Source organism: Pipistrellus kuhlii, unplaced genomic scaffold, assembly GCF_014108245.1.
Source record: "Pipistrellus kuhlii isolate mPipKuh1 unplaced genomic scaffold, mPipKuh1.p scaffold_m20_p_22, whole genome shotgun sequence".
Lineage (NCBI taxonomy): Eukaryota > Metazoa > Chordata > Mammalia > Chiroptera > Vespertilionidae > Pipistrellus > Pipistrellus kuhlii.
In genome coordinates, this window is record NW_023425521.1 from 2,822,277 (window position 1) to 2,843,162 (window position 20,886).

Below are 20,886 nucleotides of genomic sequence, written 5' to 3' on the forward strand. Positions count from 1 at the left end.
ACTGAGCTTGCTCAGGCCACCTTCATCTGTCACCAGAACCTCCCCTCCCGCCCAGTTCTATTGAGATATAGTTGACATACCTAAGTTTAAAGCTTCAGCATAATGGTTTGACTTACATGAATTGTGAAATGATTATGGTAATAGGTTTAGTTAGCATTCGTCATCTCATATAGATACAATAAAAAGGAACAAACATTATTTTCCCTTAAAATTATGGACTGCTTCATGAATTTGCTTGGACAGGAGCCAAGCTTATGTATTATTCCAATTTTAGTATATATGCAGCCAGCACCAAGAACTCTCTAACTGGTTCCCTTCCTCAGTCTCTCCCCACACCCAGCTTCAACAGTAGTTACTACTGCATAAGGCCCTACAGGGCTCTCCATCCCCTACCTATAATGAAGGCCAAGTTCTTTTCACATGGCACGTAACTCCCTCCAGGATCTCATCTTGGCTTACCTGTCTAACAGTGCCCCATAGTTTGCCGTTTCTGGAACCTGAACAAGTTTACTTAACCTCCTCAGAGCCTGCTACTCTTCTGTAAAAATAGCCATCCTAATCTCTCAAAAAGCTGACCTGCGGTTTAAAAGACATCATAAATACATTTTAAACAGTACACAATCGGGATTTACTCTCCCCACCCCTTCTTTGCATTTTATATCTGCTATATCTACCGAGTGCCTGTTTTCAATTCAATAGTGTTTATAGAATACTTACTATGCGCTAGGCCCTGTGTGGAAACAAGACAGAGGGTACACAGAAAAGTAGGCTGAATGACATTCTCGTTGCCTTCCTCAAGCTCATTACAATACAGTTTCGCAACCAGTATCTTTAAAGACTACACAGACTCTAACATTATCAGCAAATCAAAGTCCAAGCCGGGCTGAGTCCCCGGGGGTCTCCACGTCCCGGAACCTCTGCTTTCCGGGTCCCGATCGGAGACCAGGAAGCCTGCAACCCGGAGCGCAGCACCCCCACCCCACCCCCCCAGCCCACCCTCACAATCCCCCACGTGGCAGGAGCGGGGCGGGGCCAGGCGGCGCAGGCCGGGCCGGGACCTTCGCGCCTGCGCGCTGCGGCCGGCGCTAGGACCCGGATTTAAAGAGACAGGCGACACCACCGCGGCGGCGGAGCGCGGCCGGGGGGCGCCGGGTCGGAGGCCTTCGCTGGGTGCCGGAGCCGGGAAGGCAGGTGAGCAGCGGCGCGGCGGTGGGGAGGCCGGCGGCCCTGCGCGAAGTCCGGCGCGGCCGGGAGGCGCCCCCTCCGCTCCTTCCCCGCCCGCCCGCCGCGGAGTGCGGGCACACCCTCGGTGACGTGGCGGCCCCCCGGGAGCCCACGGGGGCCGGCGCGCCGCTCCCTGGACCCCCAGGGTCCACGCCGAGGAGGGTGCCCCCGCGGCCCGGCCGCGGCCCTTTCTCCCCCAGCCCTGGCGGTGTCCCCGGGCCCCCGGCGTCGGCCTCCCGGGAGCCCCTGCCCCGAAAGCCCCGCGGGCAGGTCCTCCAGGAAAGGCGGCGGCGGAGGCTCTCACTCCCGCCCGTGCAGCCCACGGGGCCGGACTCGGGGCTGGGACCCCCCGCTTTCCTCCGGGCAGCGCCGCCCGCCCGCCCGGGCCTCCGCACCCCGAGCGCAGGGCGCGCCTCTCCCGATGGGTGTGGGCTGCTTCGTCAACAGCTCCGAGGAATGTTCTCGGCTCCTTTGTGAGCCTGCCGTACATACTTCCCTGTCCTTCACCTCCTGGTCCTTCATGTTTATTGCTTTTTAGAGAGAGAGAGGAAGGGAGGGAGAGAAACAATGATGGGAATCAGATTGGCTCCCTCTTGCACGCCCCCTACTGGGGGATCCCGTCTGCAACCCGGGCATGTGCCCTGACCAACCCGCAATGGAACTGGGACCCCCGATTCATGGTCCATGCTCAACCACCGAGCCACACCGGCCAGGCTCTGTGGGTCCTAACTTTTTCGAGGTTGGAGAGTTTTTTTGTGTGTGTGAATTTCATGGAAATCATAGAGTGCTCCAAAAAAAATATGCATTTATGAATATGCACATTTTGTATACATTTTTAAGGCGTTCACAGTCCACCCCGCACAAGCCACACACCAGCCCATCCATGGACTCATTCTAACTTCCCGACACATTCTGGGAGGTAGGTATTATTTCCCCTGTTTTAGAAATAAGAAAACTGAGACTCAGCCCTAGCCGGTTTGGCTGGTAGACCCTCAGACTGAAGCATCCAGGCTTCACATTCCAGCCAAGGGCTCCTGTCCCCAGCCTGGTGGGGGAGTGTGCAAGAGGCAACCAGTTGATCTCTCTCTCACATCGGTGTTTCTCTCTCCCCACTCCCTTCCACTCTCTAAAAATCAATGGGGAAATAGTCTTGGGTGAGGATTAACAACCAAAACAGACTCAGGCATTTCTCAAAGATAACATAGCCCTAAACTGTAAGGTCACACTTGCACTCTCATCCTCCATTCCCATCCGCCTGCTTTCCCCTGCATCACATTGCACTGCGTTAAGTGAAGTCTGCTTTTCATTATATGTAACCCAATAGCAGTTTCACACAAAGCAGTGTACAGGTTGGAGTAATTTCTAGTATATTTAAAATCAGACCTATGAAGATACTTCAGAAAGTAGGAATCTAAGAAAACGAGGGGATACCATGCACGTATTATTCCTGTTTCCATTGGGATTGATTCATCCGTTCCTTTGATCTTGGATAAGATACTTCAGCATTCCCTGACTCGAGTTTCTGAAATATTAACAGGCTAATTGCACATCGGGAGTCTCTCTGGGTGCCCAGCTCTGTTCTAAAGGCTTTCCTCTTAGTGACACGTCCTTGAGCTTGGCACAGTTATTATCCACACTTTACAGCTGAGGAAACTGAAGAAAGGAGAGGTTAAGTAACCTACCAGGGTCACACAGCTAATGAGCTAGGACTTGAACACAAGCAGTCTGATTCTAAGGCTTCCTTTAATTGCTTCCCAAAATAGGGCTTCTGATTAAATTACTGATCTACATAGATGTGGCTTAGTTTCCAAGGGTGGCATATATCTATACTTCATATTAAAAACATGGAGCCGGGCCTGCGTGGCTCAGTGGTTGAACATTGACCTATGAATAAGGAGGTCAGAGTTCAGTTCCCAATCAGAGCATTACATGCCCAGGTTTCGGGTTAGACCCCCATTGATGTTTCTATCTCTCCCTCTCCCTTCCTCTCTGAAATCAATAAAAATGTATTTTAAAAAAACAAAACTTCATGGGCATGTAATTTTTCTTGGTGATTAAAAATAAAGCTTCAGGTCTTGTAATACTTAAGGTCATCATTCATTTTGAGTATCGGGTGTTGCTGATGGCCTGAGAAAAGCTTTTATGTTATTTGGATTCTCTTGATTGTGACTTGCTAATTATATATGTGTACATTAGATAATTGAATACTCTGCAGACTGAATTTTACTGTATTAGAACTCTTCATCCTCACTGGCATTAAATCTTTTATCCATTGGGAAGGGTTTGATGAGCTGGCATAGACTGTATAGGACCTTGGCCTTGGAGAATTTGAAAGCCTAGCTCCTCGTTTATATCTCACCTTTTCTGCCTCTCTCCCTTTTTGTGCAGCTGTATGACTTGGACTTTCAAGATCCTCTTCCCACCGACCCTCCGTGTGCTCAGCCGAAAAGAAGTCCGCCTGTTCCGAGAACATCTCCGGCCAGACGTGAAACCCTTCAGCCAGCTTCATGGGCGCTGCCTCCTCCAGAAGAGCAAGCCCGTTCTGCCCTTTCAGAAAGGCAGTCTGAGACCACGTGCCACCTGCCTTGCCTTCTCGCCAGGGTCGCATGTGGGGCTCTGCAGCGGGCCCTGTGAGATGGCCGAGCAGCGGTTCTGTGTGGACTATGCCAAGCGCAGCACAGCTGGCTGCAAAAAATGCAAGGAGAAGATCGTGAAGGGCGTGTGCCGCATCGGCAAGGTGGTGCCCAATCCCTTCTCGGAGTCGGGGGGTGACATGAAAGAGTGGTACCACATCAAGTGCATGTTTGAGAAACTGGAGCGGGCCCGGGCCACCACAAAGAAAATTGAGGACCTCACGGAGCTGGAAGGCTGGGAGGAGCTGGAAGATGCTGAGAAGGAGCAGATCAGCCAGCACATTGCAGGTGGGGTGAATACTGCTTTCTCATCTCCCTGGTACTGAGAAAAAAAATGACAAGGAGAGTAGAGTCCAATGTGTATCTGTCTGTCTCCTGTTAATTTTATTTGAAAATGATTTCAAATTCACAGAAGAGTTGCAAGAATAAAAGTAGTACAAAGAGCATTTCTATTCCCTTCACCCAGATTTACCTTTCGTTGACATTTAACTGTCTTTGGTTTATTGTCTGTGTTTATGTATGCTCTCTCTGTTACTCTCTCCTTACACACACACAGTTTAAGAATAGGAACATTCTCTTATGTGACCATCCCACATACAGCTAGCGACTTTGGTAAATGTATTCTTTATAATAGTCTAATTCTTTATAATCTACCATCTGTATTCCAGTTTTGTCCGGTTGTTAATATCTTTTATAGCATTTCTCCCCCTCCAGGATGGAATCCCTATCTTATGATGATGAATTAAACTTAGTACTATCTCTTTGGCCTCCTTTAATCTGGAACATTCCAGTCTTTTATTACATTGACATTTTTGAACAGAATATTTATTGGTAGATCAGTTTTTTCTATCAGTGTATTTTCAGTTTGGACTCACAGATAACTTCTTTTTCCTGGTGGCTGATAATTTTAGTATGCTTTATTAATTTGGTACTTTAATGTACAGTTGCGAGATGCTTTGAGCTGGTTTCTGTGTCCTGAGTGCCTTTATCTTGTTTTTTAAAATGTTTTCAAGTACTCCCTTACTCTCTGGCATGACAGGATGCTCTTAGGTTTACCTTCTGTGTATCCTCTGCCTGCCCTGGGACCCGCCATTCTCTGAAGAGTCCAGGTTCCTGTCAGTGAGGAGTGGCATTAGAAACCAAAATCTGAATGCCACGTGTCCTTGTTGCCCTGAGGTACCTTTGGTGGAACTAGAAAATGTATGTGTGTAATGAAACGCACGTACACAAACACATATAAATAATAAAGGCTCACCTACATATTTATATTAATGTCTATTTAGAAATCATATACTGATAGTACCAAATCCAATTAGTCCTTTATGACCATCAGTGAAGTAATATTTAAAGTAATACCCATATCTTCAATTAAATATAGTTTTTGTCACTGTAGGAGGACTCTGTGGCTCTAAAAATGGGCATCCTTGTTTTGTTTTGTTTTTATCCTTGTCTTTTGAGAGGGGAAAAGACATCCAGGAGAGAAAACTTCTCGTATATACCTTTCTCAAGCTCCCTGTCCTCCTGTGCCCTGCCTTAGCCATTGGCCTCGGCCTGTTGCTTCTTGGCCCATCTCATTCCGAGGAAGGAAAATATACTGTCTCAGCTCAACTCAGTGGCCAGAAGTTTTCCTTCTCTGCCCTTTTCACTTACTTGCTTGTGTATCTAAAAATTGGGGCTAATTCCATGAAAATACTTGGGAACCTCAGCATCTGTTGAGAGAATGATTTCTGAGATTTCTGATTTCCCCCAAGTTAATCTGGAGATTATTATATGTGGAATAAGAGGTAGAGAGTGATGAAAATGTAAGCTATTAATAAATAAAGGGTAACTGGGTCTTCTGTCCCCAGAACACCCTTTCCCATAACCAGGTACCTCCACCCAGCAGCAGTCAGCCTTGGGGTAACACCATGGTTACCAAGCAAGGCTGTAAGAGCAGTTGATAGGTCATTTGGAAACTTTCTCTGGGATCTTCCGCTGAAGGCTGCTTTCCTTTCTTTTGGGGTCCTGCAGATCTGTCTTCCAAGGCAGCAAGTGCGCCAAAGAAGAAAGCCGTTGTCCAGGCTAAGCTGACAACCACGGGCCAGGTGACATCTCCAGTGAAAGGGGCTTCACTTGTCACCAATACCAATCCCCGGAAGTTTTCTGGCTTTGCAGGTAAGCTAGGTCAGGTCCTCCTTTTATTCGTTATCCTGTTTGGGACTGTGGCTAAGAGTGAAATTCTGTCTCATTAATAATTTGCTTCCATCTGAGCAGAGACAGATAATGCTAATTCGCAACACTCTACCAATATTGCATTTCTTTGTGTACTTTATTGTAACAGAAAGATATTTGCTTTGTGATTATATCTCCCTTCGAAGTAGTTACTTGGGTCAGACAGCTTATTATAACCTGCCCTATACTTCCTTGTTTTGTTTTGTTTTTATAATGAAAGAATTTTGAAAAATTGCTTCCTTAAACTTGCCCAAACTAGAGATGAAAGGAGAAGGCAGGTAGCATACATGTCTTATGTAACAGACCGCAATGGGCAAGGGAGGGGCTTTTTCATATGCAGTTTTTGTTCTTCAGTTAACTTAGAAATTACTTTCATTAGGTCTATTTTGTAATGAAAAAGTTGATATTCAAGTTTATTACGGAATCAGTATTAATACTGAAGTCTGTTTAACTCCATCACGTGTGCTCTTCTCCCCTACATCCTCTTGTGCCTTATTTGGAAACATTGTCTGACTAACTCGGGTCGGAAAATGAAGCCAAAACACATGGACACAGGAGTTGTTTGGATGGTAGCTTTCTGTGAGTAAAAGAAGCCTAGACTTGAGAAGACTGGGTCCTGGTTCCAGCACCGGACCCAACAGCTTGCTCAGGGGATCAAGTCACTCCACCTCTGAGCCTCTGTGGCCTCATGTGAGAAGTGGGAATGGCAGCACCTGCCTCCGGTATCCCACAGTGTTCTCACGAGACTATGAGAGAGGTTGTAAAAGGGTGCCTGAGTCTATGGGATTTTTATTAGTTTAAATTCTGAGGTGCTTTTTCTGTGTTAATGGTAGGCCAAAGGTAGAGAACAGTTCACGTGGCCATCAGGACAGCATGTTTCTGGAAAGGCCCTGGTCCTGGGGAGGGAATTTGGGAGAAGTTGAGGGAAACAAGGTGATCTGGTTCTTGCTGAACATCGATGCTTTGAAGATTTGTCCACTAGCATCCTATTTAGACTCCAGATCAGAGATGAAGATGCATTTATCATTTACAAAGCCAGAGCTGCAGTTTACATCAGCAAGCTGCTTGCTAATGACTCTGCTGCAAGCTTGCAAAGTGAAATTTGTTTTGTGAATTGTCCCAGAGACCTAGAGGGGATCACTGAAGAGGTGTACAGTTATTTTGGGGTGTCTGGAAGAAAAGCCCTGCTCGTTGGCAACCTTTAAGAAAGAAAGGAAAGTGGTGATGGGGGTGGCAAAGGGCTGGGAATGTCTCTCTTCTCAGGCCTAGGTCTTCTCGTCAGGAAGAAGAGCTTGAACTAGATGATATTGTGGCTTCTTCCAGCTCTGACAGTCTGCGGTAGCAATGATTCCACGTTGACTAACTCGTCCTTTGATTTCTTCCTCCTTCCTCATCCCAACTTGCCCAGGGTCAGCTTTACATACAACTGCTCTGAGACCTCCTGGCCGCTTTTGGCATGAGGTGGCCTTTGTTCTCTGGAGTGCTCATATAGAGATGCTCCTCCCCTGGTCCTCTGCTTGGGTGAAGCCACTGTTTCTTTGCCAGTAATAGCTGTGAGATTTGGGGAAATTACCTTCGTTTCTTTACCTATAAAATGTGATATATGTACCCCACAGGGCTATGTTGGGGGATTAAGTGGAGCTGCCTATAGGGCACCTGTAGCGTACCTGTTGGTTTCCCTTTCCTCCTTCTCAGTAAAGAAAAATTATCATCTCTGATGTTTCCTCTCCAACAGCCAAGCCCAACAACTCTGGGGAAGCCTGCGCAAGCCCCACCCCTAAGGCAAGTCTGTCCTCAAGCAAATGTGACCCCAAACACAAGGATTGTCTGCTGCGTGAGTTTCGGAAGTTGTGCGCCATGGTGGCCGACAATCCTAGCTACAATTCAAAGACCCAGATCATCCAGGACTTTCTTCGGAAAGGCTCAGCTGGAGGTGAGGCTGGAGCATTCTGGTGGGCTTTTCCTCTAGAGAGCTCAGAGCCATGGCCGGATTTGTGGGCATGTGAACTGTACAGGTGCACAGGTTGAATGCTCTGCTATTGCTGGCTTGAAATTCTTTTTTTCCTTAGAGGCCCAATACACAAAATTTATGCAAGGGGCTCAGCCCCCGCCACCATGGCAGCTGCCTCTTGCCTTACAATGGCCTCCGCTGCCTCTGCCTTGGCTCCCGGCCCCTGCAGATTCATCTGGAAGGTCGTTCGGTCTAATTAACACATTATGCTTTTATTATTATAGATTTATTTACTTCAGAAAGGAAGGGAGAGGAAAGAGAGAGATAGAAACATCAATGATGACAGAATCATTCTTCAGCTGCCTCCTGCATGCCCCACACTGGGCATGGAGCCTGCAACCCAGGCATGTGCCCTGGCCGGGAATCGAACCGTGACCTCCTGGTTCATAGGTCAATGTTCAACCACTGAGCCATGCCGGTTGGGCCAATTCTTAATAATTTTGAATAAAGAGCCCCACATCTCCATTTTTGTACTGGGCCTCGCCAATTTGTAGCCAGTTCTGCTTTGAGCACATTGGCATCTTTCTTCCCTTGCTCTTATTCCACCCCCAGGAGACCAGAATAATTAACCCCATTTGAGCAAGAGGAAGATTCACTCTTGTGTATGTTTTGTCTAGTTTTTTGTGAATCACTGCACAGCTTGGGATAGAAACTTCCAACTCTGTGCTTCTTTCATTCACCTAACAAGTCATCACTGAGCATCTACAATGTGCTCATCACTCAAGTGAAAGTCATGGCCCTGCTCTGTGGGAGTTCACCCAGGGGCCACGTTAGGGGAGGCAGACACATGAACCCCAAACACTGGCCTCCTGCTGTCTCAAGTGCACAGCTGCTGGAGCAGCACCGGCAGCAATGGAGACATCCCTCAGTTCCTTGAGTTTATGTATTTACTCGTTTAAGCTCCTTTCGTCTGTCTCCAGATGGTTTCCACGGTGATGTATACCTAACGGTGAAGCTGCTGCTGCCGGGTGTTATTAAGAGCGTTTACAACTTGAATGATAAGCAGATTGTGAAGCTTTTCAGCCGCATTTTTAACTGCAGCCCAGATGACATGGCCCGAGACCTAGAGCAGGTCAGAGGGGAGGGAGGGCGGGCGGCACTCCGGGTGGGGCTCCGCCAAGCCCGGCACCTGCGATCTCTCTTTCTGGTCCGGCACAGGCCGTTTCGGGAACTGAAACCCTTTGAGCTAGCTTCCGTTCTGAGAGAGCTGAAGGGGAGGCTGCAGCTGTTCGTTTCATAAGGTTTTGAGGATTGAAGTCCTATTACTGCTGAACCACGAAAGCCAGTGCTCGAGGTTCGGGATTTAAGACTTCCTGCTATCTCTCCTGGGGCTCTTTTTGGACCCTGTTTTTTCCTTGCTTCTTCCCCTCTCCCCCATAACTTGGGCTCACCATTCAGCTTTGGTGTGCCCATGGCTCTAGCTCTGGCACCGTGGAAAGTTTCTGTCTGAGCATCCCTCTCCCCCGTTATCTGATGACCATATTTGTCTCTTAGTTCAAATTCTAACGGGAATCAGATTGGCTCAGCCCTGAATTAGTCCTTGTGTCACTTTTCAGCTAAGGCAGTTGGCCAGATCCTTTAGTGAACGGAGGTACTCCTTCTGGACACTGGGTGGGGTCAGTGTGTGAGCTGGGGATAGGAGCGATGATTGAAATCTCTTCAGGTCCTAGGGATCGGGGATACCCTTGGCCAGTTTGGGGTTGCAGCAGTGGCGTTTTGGTTTTTGGAGACAGGGTGACGTGTCAGAGACAATCAGAGTCTTCTTTGAGCAGAGCAAGTCTTTCCCCCCAGCCGCCAAGAGCCTCCTCACCATCCAGGAGGTGGACGAGTTCCTCCTGCGGCTCTCCAAGCTCACCAAGGAGGATGAGCAGCAGCAGGCCCTGCAGGACATCGCCTCCAGGTCGGGGAGCTGCCCAGTGGAGAGGGGCGAGGGGAGATGGGATCACTGGGAGGAAGGTTTGGGGATCAGAGCTCTTCAGAGACCACGTTGAATGTGCCTCCTCCCCAGGTGTACAGCCAATGACCTTAAGTGCATCATCAGGCTGATCAAACACGATCTGAAGATGAACTCAGGTGCAAAACACGTGTAAGTACTAGCACCTCTGACAACCTAAGCTGCCAGCTTCCTTTGTTGCCAGCTGGTGTCAGGACTTTGGAGCCCAATCTGGATTTGAATCCTGATCCTACCTTCTTCTTTTCTGGGGGACCTGTCACTTGGCCTCGCTCAGCCTCCGTTTCCCCATATGTAAATGGAGGAAACACACCCTTCTCACAGGAAGCATAATGCCAGTCAGTTGCCCCTCCAGCCCCCACTTGGCTAGAATAGCATCCTCATAGGCACAGAGTCTCAGAAGAGCTCGCTGTCCAAGCTCTTTTCTCCTGTGACGGTCTTAGACAATAGGACATAGCCCCGCCCCCTCTCTCCTCTGTGAGGACAGCCCGCCGTCCAGAGCAGTACGGTCAAAGGCAGGGGGTTTGTGTCTGTGCTCCTGTCCACATCGGCAGGTTAGACGCCCTCGACCCCAACGCCTACGAAGCCTTCAAAGCCTCGCGCAACCTGCAGGACGTGGTGGAGCGGGTCCTTCGCAACGAGCAGGAGGTGGAGAAGGAGCCAGGCCGGAGGCGAGCTCTGAGCGTTCAGGCCTCACTGATGACCCCAGTGCAGCCCATGCTTGTAAGGAGGCTGCTCGGGCCCTGCCTTCTCCCCCTCTCTGGGTCCCCTCTCCTTCCTTGGGAGATGTAGGAAGGTGCGAATGCCGATTTCCTCCCCCACCCCCAAGGCCGAGGCCTGCAAGTCCATTGAGTATGCGATGAAGAAGTGTCCTAACGGCATGTACTCCGAGATCAAGTATGACGGGGAGCGAGTCCAGGTGCATAAGGACGGAGACCACTTCAGCTACTTCAGCCGCAGCCTCAAGCCCGTCCTACCTCACAAGGTCAGGCGCCTTTCTTCCTACCAGGACTGGTTTTTCCCTTCTGCCTCTTTAAGACTCAGGGCCGGAGTGCCATAGCCATGCCAGCCCTGCTCTGCCATAGGTTTGTTTTGTGTTTGTTGAGTAAATGAATGAATTCACTCATTCATTCTTGGACTCTTCTAATGATGAGGAGGCCAGCCAGAGCCCAGACCTGGGTTAGTCAGCACAGAGCCCCAGGGGACGTTGGTGCTTCCCCTGCCCACAGTGAAGGTGGGACAGAGAGCCTATTAGAAACTGGCAGAAACTGGGGCTCTGCTTTGATCAGAAAAATTTAATTCCAAGCATCCTTTCTTACCGCTTTGAAGATGGCTCTGGGTTCAGAGCTCCCACTCAGAGAAGTCTCTCTCGGGTTTCCTTGCTGCTCCTAAGGGGGTTCATTTCTTTCTTTCCATCTTTTCCCATCCAGTCTGTTCTCAGCCCCTCCTCCCCAGATCTCTGCCTGCCCACCTTTGCTGCCTCCCTTCCTATTGGCCTGCCCCTCATATTGTTTCTTCCTTTTCCGCCAAACTCCTCGGTAGCCCATAGAAAAGGACTCAGCATTTGCCCGCCTCCCCCTGGGTCCGGGCAGGGTTCGGAAACAGCCCCTCTCTGTCCGGTGGCTGACAAGGCCTAGGTCTGTGTCATCCAGGAGCGGAGCTTTACATGTGTTGGTGTTGTGTGTTCCTGCTGGGGCCAGCTTTGCTTTCTGTGGCGTGGCTTCAGGTCCTGCTGCCTGCTTCTCCCTCCCTCACTGAGTCTTCTGCCTCCAGGTGGCCCACTTTAAGGACTATATCCCCCAGGCTTTCCCTGGGGGCCACAGCATGATCTTGGACTCTGAGGTGCTCCTCATCGACAACAAGACCGGCAAACCATTGCCCTTTGGGACGCTGGGCGTGCACAAGGTACTGGCTCAGGGCAAAGGTGCAGAATGAGCGTGTGTCTGCGCGCACTGACAGTGGAGAGCGATCGCTCACTTAGGGTTGGGCTTATTCTTCATTTCTGAACTGTTTCTCAATTAACCCAGAGTTTAAGTCTTCCTTTTTTACATAAAAAGGATCTAGTGTTGGGAACTATTATTGGGTTGGTTTCTATTCAGGACCATTTGCTAAGTGCCCTTATGGACCAGGGACCTCAGAGCACAAATAGGTGCTTCAGAAGGTCTCTAGAAGTAACTGTATTACCCATTTTATCCTCTCATCTATTTTTCCCTCTGTACCTACTACCCTCCTCTGCCCTTACAGAAAGCTGCCTTCCAGGATGCTAATGTCTGCCTGTTTGTTTTTGATTGTATCTACTTCAATGATGTCAGCTTGATGGACAGGTGAGGAACCTATTTTCAGTTCTGGGTAGGGAGGTGGGAAGTTCGGATTGGAAAGGAGGGGAGAGAAGGAGCTGGGCAGGGCCAGGGGCAGTGGCAGGAGAAGACAGAGGTAGCACACTTGCGACACATCAACTCCCCATTTAGTGCTAGGAAGAGAAGAGATGACTAGGCCTCATTTCTGAGACCCTAAGTCACAACCCCGCCCCCAAACTTTCTCCGCTACAGCAGAATGGACCACTGACAAAAATAGACTGTGAGCACAGTAGGGTTTCAGTTTCTCCAACAGCACCCATGGGGACATGAGGCAGAGGTTTTGCCTTCTGAGAGGCTCACAGCAGGAAGCTCATGATGCGGGGGGGGGGGGTTGTGGGCGAGACCATTTTAGGAAGAACTAGCTGCCTCCAAATTCTTAGGCTCAAGAAGCCAGTACTGGCCTCTTCCACACTTAGAAAGTGTACGTACCCGTGTCACCGCCCCCACACTGGCTCACATCCTTGAGCGTGGAGGGGGGAGGGCAGTGGGAGGGAGAAAGAAGTGCTGAGGGTAGGAGTTGGGGTTTGGGCTTCAGGTCCTGAGGCCTATGGTCTGCTGACCCAAGAAACAGCCAGCCTTGGACCTGGGGTGAGGCAGGTGCCAGGGATAAAAAACAAAGAGTAGGCAACCTTTTTTGGGTGGGACCAGAATTCATACAATCTGTTTGGGCTGGAGGTCAGTTCTCCCATGATTCAATGACATAGAAACAGGAACCATAGGATGAGGTGGCTCTATGCCACAGCTCACATTGCCTGGGAGGGAGCCCCCGTAGCCTCGATGGGCAGAACTGTTAGCCACAAGGGCTTGGAGCCGGGGCACAGTGTCATGAAGCAGTGTGTCATTGTGTCCCTTCCTCTTTAGAACTAAAGGGGGTGGGAGGATCCTGGCCTGACCGGCTCTCATGTCCCCTGTAGGCCTCTGTGTGAGCGGCGGAAGTTTCTTCATGATAACATGGTTGAAATTCCCAACCGGATCATGTTCTCAGAAATGAAGCAAGTCACGGTGAGAGAAGACCCACCTAGACAGCACCCAATGGCTTGAAAGCGGGGCAGAGAACCCCATGGGCCCGATGTGACTGGATGAGTTATTTTATGGGGGCTGCTGATGTGCATGTGTTGTCTCCTAGTCTCCACCTAGGAGGGCAGAGCATGAAACCTCCTAGATGGGCTCTCTGTGTCTCAGAGACACAGCGTCTTGGCTTTGAGACACAGGGAGTCCCTGCTCTGCAAACCCTTTGTTCTGTGTATTCAAGACAAGGTGTTTCTACGTAGCCCCCTCTCAATTCTCATACGCACTTGATTCTCAGCATCTCTCCTCTTATCCCTCAGAAAGCATCCGACCTGGTGGACATGATAAACCGGGTGATCCGAGAGGGCCTGGAAGGGCTGGTGCTGAAGGACGCAAAGGTAAAATGGTCCCAGGCGCTGCCTTCTCCTGTGCACAGCCCTCCCTGCTGAGCCCTTCCAGCCCTGGCCAGGAGATGGCAGTGGCAGCCTGCGGTGTTGGGAACGGGTGCTGAGGGGCATCTTTCCAGGGTTTGGACAGCTCTGTCTGGATCTAGAGAATGGGTTGCTGTGTCTCCTGTAGTGCTGGAGCCCAAGGGCTCTTCCCTAGAGTGGGATGGGCAGTGGAAGGTCTGATACGTTGTGTGAAGAGTTAAATCCCGCCCTCATGGCGTTTCCATTCTAGTTTGTGGTCTCTCTCTTGCTTCCCCTCAGGGTACATATGAGCCTGGAAAGCGGCATTGGCTGAAAGTGAAGAAAGACTATCTGAATGAGGGGGCCATGGCTGACACCGCTGACCTGGTGGTCCTTGGGGCCTTCTATGGGCAAGGGAGCAAAGGTCAGGGTGGCTCTGGCCTTGGGCAGATACTTCTTTGAAAGGCACCACTCGGTACGGGCTGGCCTTTTACCGGTTTGATTTGCCAGCAAGGCCAGCCATGACTTGCAAAGTTCTGGATCAGCGAGCGGTTCCCAACTCAGCCCATGTCACCTCAGCACAGCGACATCTGAGAGCTAAGGACTTGGGCAGGCAGGGGTCAGACAAGAATAGCCTGTGCTAACCCAGCACAAAGAAACGCCACCAACCAAGGGGTCTGGCAGCCTTCTCCTCAGAGAAAATCTCAATTTCCTGGCTGGAGGGAAAGCTGAGGTCTGAAGAACTAGTACTCTTAGGACCTACTGTGTGGCAGGCACTATTCATTTCCTTTTAGTCCTCACCAGAGCCCAACAAATTGTGTGATTATCCCTAATTTACCGATGAGGAAATTGGGGCTCGTAAAGGTTAAACTTACACAGTAAGAGGTAGACCCAAGAGGTGATCTCGCACTCTGAGGCCAAGGCCCAGGCCCACTGCTCACCAGCAGGCTGACTTGTGGGCGGGTGGGGCGGGCAGAGAGAGCTTCCTCCGCCCACAACCCAGTCCTCCCTCCTCCCAGGTGGCATGATGTCCATCTTCCTCATGGGCTGCTACGACCCAAGCAGCCAGAAGTGGTGCACAGTCACCAAGTGTTCGGGAGGCCATGACGACGCAACGCTCGCCCGCCTGCAGAAGGAGCTAGACATGGTGAAGATCAGCAAGGTAGGGAGACCCGCTGGCCCCGGCCTCGGCTGGCCCTGGTCTCAGACAGGCGCACTTTTGGGACCGCAGGTAGCGTTTATCTCTGTTCATGGGAGCAGTGTTAGGCCTTCAGCGTCTCCAAGCGCCTGCCTACCTTGTGGAAACGGCTGCAGGCACTCCAGGTCACCCCCTTTTTGGGCAGGGAGGACCCCACGAGCTGAGGGTCAGCCTTCTGTGCTGAGTCACCTCTTCTCATGGTCCCATGACTGGGAGAGGGTGAAGTCTGGTTTGGGCTTGGGAATAACCCAAGACAACATCTTTTTTCCTCCAGGATCCCAGCAAGATACCCAGCTGGCTGAAAATCAACAAGATCTACTATCCCGACTTCATCGTCCCAGACCCGAAGGTATCAACCCAGCGGCCTGCGGTCCTTCAGCCCATAGAGGCGGCTTGCAGATTCTCTAGGGCCGCAGAGATGCCTTCGCAACCCCACCCAGGGGCAGGGGCCTGGGCTGCGCAGCCAACACCGAGAAATCCTCCTCACTGGAGAGGGAGAGACTGCCCGCCCAATCAGAGGTCTGCTCTAGAAGTGACCTGGCCCAGGCCCTGCTCCCAGTAAGAGAAACTGAGGCCAAAGAAGACAGTACTTCCAAGGTCACACAGCAGCAGCAGCGGGACATGACCCATCCCCCCGCCAGGGCTCGAGTCCTGTCTGCCCTGCTCCCAGCTGGGGGGCAGCTGCTGCCTCTCACCCGTGAGTGACCCGGCTTCCTCCCGACAGAAAGCTGCCGTGTGGGAGATCACAGGGGCCGAGTTCTCCAAATCCGAGGCTCACACTGCCGACGGCATCTCCATCCGGTTCCCTCGCTGCACCCGGATCCGGGATGATAAGGACTGGAAATCTGCCACCAACCTCCCCCAGCTCAAGGTGCCAGCTGCACGTGTGACCTCCAACCATTATCCCAGCCTTGAGACCGTGGGCATTCGGCCTGTTCCCATGTCCTCTGCTGTCTTCTTCCCATTCCACCGACAGGCAAGGACAGGTAGAAAGGGACACCAAACTGCGGCAGGGCCAGGAGCACAGCGCTGGGCACCCGGCTGGGTGCTAGGTCCTAGAGGGAAGCTCCTGCTGTCACAGCATCCTGCTGAGGGCTCGGCCCCAGGCTAGTCTCTACATTCTTAATAAGAACAGAATAGTACAGTGATTTGTACAGATTACTCAAGGAAACAGAGCCAAGGTTTAGAAAGGTGTCCGGGAAGCCAGCTGCTTTTCCCTAGGGATTTGTCTCTCCCCTGTGTGTTCCCCAGCCACATATGCCTACAACAGGCTACCAGACCACCTCTGAGGCCGTACTCCCTCCCCTCCTCCGCAGGAACTGTACCAGCTGTCCAAGGAGAGGGCGGACTTCACCGTGGTCGCTGGAGACGAAGGGAGCTCCACTTCAGGAGGCAGCAACGGAGAGAATGAGGGCACGTCGGGGCCTCCTGTGCCTAAGAAGGCCAGAACCTCCCCCAGTCAGTCCTCCCCCAGTGCCAAGAAGGCCGGAGGGAAGCTGCACCACCCCAACAGCAAAAATGGTAAGAAGGGAAGGGCAGTGTGAGGTGGACATCAAAGGACAGGACCCAGTCTCCCATTCCAGCTCTCGGATCATGTGATTCTTTGTCCAAGCAGCTGACATTGACTGCACTCCTGTTGTGTGTCCAGCCATGGGCCAGAGTCCATTCAGCTGGGCACCCTCCATTGCTCAGTAAACCTGTGACAGGACCGGGAGAGCCCATCTCTGGGCATTAGCTACCTCTGGGCTCTCCCTTCTCACCCTGCTCCTAGCAGAGCAGGCCTGGCCCTGTCTGCTGCCCTGACCTCGGACCACTGTCGACTCCCCTTACCCTCTCCTTAGCTCTCACCCCACACGCTCTCCTGCAGGGCACAAGCCGACGGCAAAGCCTTCCCCTGTGAAGGGGGGGGAGAAGCTGGGCACGAAGTCTGCTGTGAAAGTGGGGGAGAAGCGGAAGGCCTCTGATGAGACCCCGTGCCACGCCAAGGTGAGGGTGAGGAGTGCACCAGGGGCCGGTTTGGTCCAGGGCCTCATGTTCCCAACAACGTGCACTTGAACTTTGAGAGATGAGCAAAGGTGTTTTGGGGACTAATGGCCTAACCCCTCCCCTCCTCAGCTGCTCTACCTGTGCCCTCTCGTTGCCTTGCAGAGGCGGCTGGCCAGGGAGCCGAGAGGAAGGAGAGCTGTGTCTGCAGGCAGGAGGTAGACAGCCCAGCCCAGCCGAGAGGCTGCGGGGACCCACCCGGCTGCTGATCCCAGTCACAGTTGACATTAAAGGGGAGAAAGCCCAGTGTGGGTGTGGGAGTGCAGCGGTGTGAGTTTGTGCTCAGGGCGGGTGCAGGGCCAGCCAGCAAGGAGCAGAGAGGGTATGCATTGGCTTTTTCCCCTTGGAGCTCCCTCAGGTTTTGACTACACCACCACTTACCGAGGCCAGAAACTAGGCTCAACCCTGGGGATGCTGGTGGCCCAAAGGGCAGATAGAGAAGCAAGCCTTTGGTCACTGGAGAGTGTGATCACCCCACCCACACCTGCCAGAAGTCCGGCAGCTCGGGCCCTGACAGAGGCCCCAGCAGACCTGGGGAAGCTTTGCTCTTTCCCTGCCTGAAGCCCCTGCATCCATTCTCAGCAGTGAGCTGGGCTCCTGGCCCCCGTTCTATTGTAGCTGTTGGTGCAGTGGACTGCTTGAATGAGCATGTCACTGCCCACCAATCCCTGGATGGTCCTTAGAGACATGGACTTTTCCCTTCAGGCTCCAGTGCTAGGCGTCTCCTCCTTTTCCTCTACAGCAAGCATGCCAAACTCGTGGCCAGCAGTCCACATGCCTCAAGTTTGACATGTTTGCTCTACAGGGATGGAGGAATGACATGGCCTCAGCCACACTTGTGCTGGGTAGCAGGCATAAGACCCCAGCAGGTCTCCATCCCAGTGTTCTCTGAAGTGTCTGGAGGATGGGGGTGTTGATGTCTGTCTTTTCCCCAGTAAACCTTTTCCAGTCATGTCCTGACCACTAGCGAGGCTCCCTACATCTCTGCTCCTATTCTAACCCTCCTCTGGCCTATGCTCATCTGAGTGGAGACCCACCTGCCCAGCACAGATTGGCCCCACTTCCGACCCCTCCCTGACCCTGTGCATTTGCAGGCGCAGGTGCTGCTGGACATCTTCACTGGGGTGCGGCTCTACCTGCCGCCCTCCACGCCAGACTTCAGCCGGCTCAGGCGCTACTTTGTGGCATTTGATGGGGACCTGGTACAGGAATTTGACATGGCCTCAGCCACACACGTGCTGGGGAGCAGGGACAAGAACCCTGAGGCCCAGCAGGTCTCCCCAGAGTGGATTTGGGCTTGTATCCGGAAACGAAGACTGGTGGCTCCCTGCTAGGACGGCTGCCTTTCCTTTCCTCTCCCTTCGGCCGACCCTTCCTGGCCGGGGCAGAACCCAGCCGGACAAGGATGGACTTCCTTCTCCAAGCAGCGCGTCTTCCAAACCCCCCGCCGTGCACGGTCTCCAGCAGGAGTCAGGTGCTCCGGTGCCACCAGCAGTCACTGCCCTGCTGGCTGGTGGTGATCTTCCAGATCTAGGTGCTGGTTACTGTCTTTTAGTGTTCTGTAAAAAGGGGCCTTTCTTCCTTTTTAAAATAAAATATCTTGCAGTTATCTCTGCCCTTCCCCCACTGCCACTCCCTGTAAATCCCTAGTGACTAAGGAGTGAAGGCTGGGCTCCCGAAGGTCTTCCTTGCCTGCCCCTTTCACTTCCACGCTCCTTTTAAAGTTCTTTCTTGGACTGCCCTCTCTCAGAAATGCTGCTTATATTTGGCAAAACATGCATTCAGTCTGGCCCTTTTTGCCAGCAATGAAGCCTCATCTGAAAGGAAACAAATGAATTTTATGACTTCGTTGTCTGGTTCTCCTTTTCCAGGGTGTGGGTCTGCCCTGAACCAGGATCAGGTAGGAGAGGGGGGCCTTTATGAAGGAAAGGTTTGGGCTGCTCCTCTGGGGGAGACAGGCTCCAGGAGGATCAGCCTCCCCACCAACTGGAACTAAGACTGCTCTTGAGGATAATCCCAGGGACAAATCTACACAGCCTGTGCCACCCAAGACTGACTTTTTTGAATAAAAGGGAAACATTTCGTGTACACGAGTGCTGTTCAATAGAACTTTTGCAGCAATGGAAATGTGCCTTAGATCTTAACACGTTAGCCGCATCAGCTGTTGAGCATTTGAAACGTGGCCTAACCCAACTTGATCACGTGGTAGTGACTACCACACTGGATAGTGCAGGGAGACCTGGTTTGAATCCAAGTCCTGATATTTAATAGCTATAACTACACACGTTATTCAACATCTAAGCATCCAAAAGAATGGGGTTAGGAATTGCACCTAAATCATGGAGTTACTGTAGAGAGTGAATGAACTCAAGGTAAGTTCTTACAGCACTCAGCACAGCCTCGCCGGGTTGGGAAAATCGACAATGGCATGCATGTTCAGACCCTGCCCAGGAGAGGCCTGGCTCAGCACTTGCACAGCGGCCTGTGACAGCTCACATGACCACATGCAGCTCACAGGTGGCACCTGATCCTACATACTTCGGTGTTCTCAGGCCTGCTCCTTCTGCGGGTCAGTTCCCTTTTTTCATATTAAGCTAGCAGGCCTGTGTGTCCTTCCCTGTGAGGAGAAGAGAACTCAACCTCTGGAACTTTTGTCTGGGCCTGTAGGTTGAGAACCACCATCATCCAGCCCTCCTTTTGTGTGTGACGAAGGCAATATATTCTGCAGAAAGGCCATCTTCAACCCAATTGACCTGGGTCTCCACCTGCTGGTTAAAACGTGTTGGGAGGTGGAAACAGGAGGGGGAGGTGCTGCCTTGTCTCTGGCTCAGGACATTGGGTGGTTTTGAATAGGCACCATTCAGTCTGGCTTCAGTATTGGGAATAAGACACCCTTTTTATTCTATCCGCAGTGGAGACAAAAGCTGATCCTCTGAGCACTGACCTACATAAATTTCCACCCCCTTCTCCAGCCTCCAGGCCAAACAACTGGACAGGGCAGCAGAACAAGGCACTCCTCCCCTGGAGAATCTGCCAAAGGACACTGCCGCTGCCCTTTGGCCCGACTGACCAGCCCCAGCCCCGCCTGTCCTTCCTGGGTGCTTACACTCAGGGTGCAGCCTCACAGCCAAGGGTGTGCTTGCTGGACGCTCTCTTCCATTCACTGTTTAAACTGCTTTCTTTCTAGTCTTCCTAACGAGACTTTTTTGAGCTGCTGAGATTATATCATATATACAACTCTGTTTCCTTTCATGTATTTCCATAGACCTTGAGCCTTTGTAAGCTGTTGCTTGGCAGCAGATAGAGGTCATCACAGTGCTCAACGGGTCAGCAACCCGAACAATGAGGACAAAAGGCTGTGGCTCAGCCTGAAGCCTTTACACACTAGACAAGTCTCAGTCACAGGGCAGCACTGCACCCAACCTTGCTCTCCCAAAGGCTGCATTCTCGGGAGACCCCGCCCCTGGACACTTGATCAAGGAGGTGTTTGCAGGCCTGTGCACACGCAGCAGTTTGCCCACAAGGCTGGGCCAACCTCGGAGCCGCTCCAGCTACCACGGCTGTATCCAAAAGCCGCCATCCATCTTTCAGGGTCATGGGAAGCCTGAACTGGACACACTGGCTGTCCTCAGACTGTTCTACACATCACCTTTTTGAAATTTATTTTTATTGGTTTCAGAGAGGAAGGGGGAGGTAGAAACATCAATGATGAGGTCATCGATTGGCTGCCTCCTGCATGCACTCTACCTACACACACTGTACTGGGGGGATTTAGCCCCCAACGAGGGCATGTGCCCTGACAAGGAATCCAACCATGACCTCCTGGTTCACAGGTCGACA

The 20,886-nt window shown here is 51.7% G+C and overlaps 2 protein-coding genes across 5 annotated transcripts in view; one reads left to right on the plus strand and one right to left on the minus strand.

Annotated features, from left to right (window-relative positions):
* CCT6B (chaperonin containing TCP1 subunit 6B) overlaps positions 1–963 on the minus strand; it is a 34,588-nt gene extending 33,625 nt beyond the window's left edge. The window contains exon 1 of one of the 2 annotated variants that reach the window (XM_045586147.1): positions 718–963. The gene's annotated coding sequence lies outside the window, so the exon portion shown is untranslated. Of the gene's footprint in view, positions 1–459; positions 686–717 lie in introns of those variants that run through there. The other variant, XM_045586148.1, reaches the window with a different exon arrangement.
* An 88-nt stretch (positions 964–1,051) lies between these two features.
* LIG3 (DNA ligase 3) lies at positions 1,052–18,970 on the plus strand. Of its 3 annotated transcripts, XM_036450664.2 has the most exons (21): positions 1,052–1,191; positions 3,613–4,145; positions 5,868–6,011; positions 7,801–8,001; positions 9,000–9,151; positions 9,813–9,979; positions 10,088–10,165; positions 10,585–10,753; positions 10,860–11,015; positions 11,804–11,935; positions 12,275–12,354; positions 13,302–13,389; positions 13,716–13,793; positions 14,106–14,229; positions 14,825–14,967; positions 15,278–15,352; positions 15,728–15,874; positions 16,320–16,524; positions 16,871–16,989; positions 17,152–17,204; positions 18,147–18,970. In XM_036450664.2, the coding sequence occupies exons 2-21, from the start codon at positions 3,617–3,619 to the stop codon at positions 18,694–18,696; spliced, it is 3,390 nt and encodes a 1,129-aa protein (XP_036306557.1). In that variant the 5' UTR covers positions 1,052–1,191; positions 3,613–3,616; the 3' UTR covers positions 18,697–18,970. The 3 variants fall into 3 exon arrangements, with proteins under 3 accessions (XP_036306557.1, XP_045442100.1, XP_045442099.1); XM_045586144.1 differs by lacking the exons at positions 1,052–1,191; positions 17,152–17,204 and adding an exon at positions 2,065–2,143 and having other exon boundaries at positions 7,804–8,001; positions 18,147–18,518; XM_045586143.1 differs by lacking the exons at positions 1,052–1,191; positions 17,152–17,204 and adding an exon at positions 2,089–2,143 and having other exon boundaries at positions 18,141–18,518.
* The last annotated feature ends 1,916 nt before the right edge of the window (positions 18,971–20,886 follow it).

What these genes read in the sequence shown, in the direction of transcription:
- LIG3 (XM_036450664.2), top strand. Translation starts at nt 3,617, where the DNA reads ATGACTTGGACTTTCAAGATCCTCTTCCCACCGACCCTCCGTGTGCTC. An exon ending in TGGTGCTGAAGGACGCAAAG is followed by an intron (nt 13,794 to 14,105) that starts GTAAAATGGTCC and finishes GCTTCCCCTCAG; the next exon opens with GGTACATATGAGCCTGGAAA. An exon ending in CCAACCTCCCCCAGCTCAAG is followed by an intron (nt 15,875 to 16,319) that starts GTGCCAGCTGCA and finishes CCTCCTCCGCAG; the next exon opens with GAACTGTACCAGCTGTCCAA.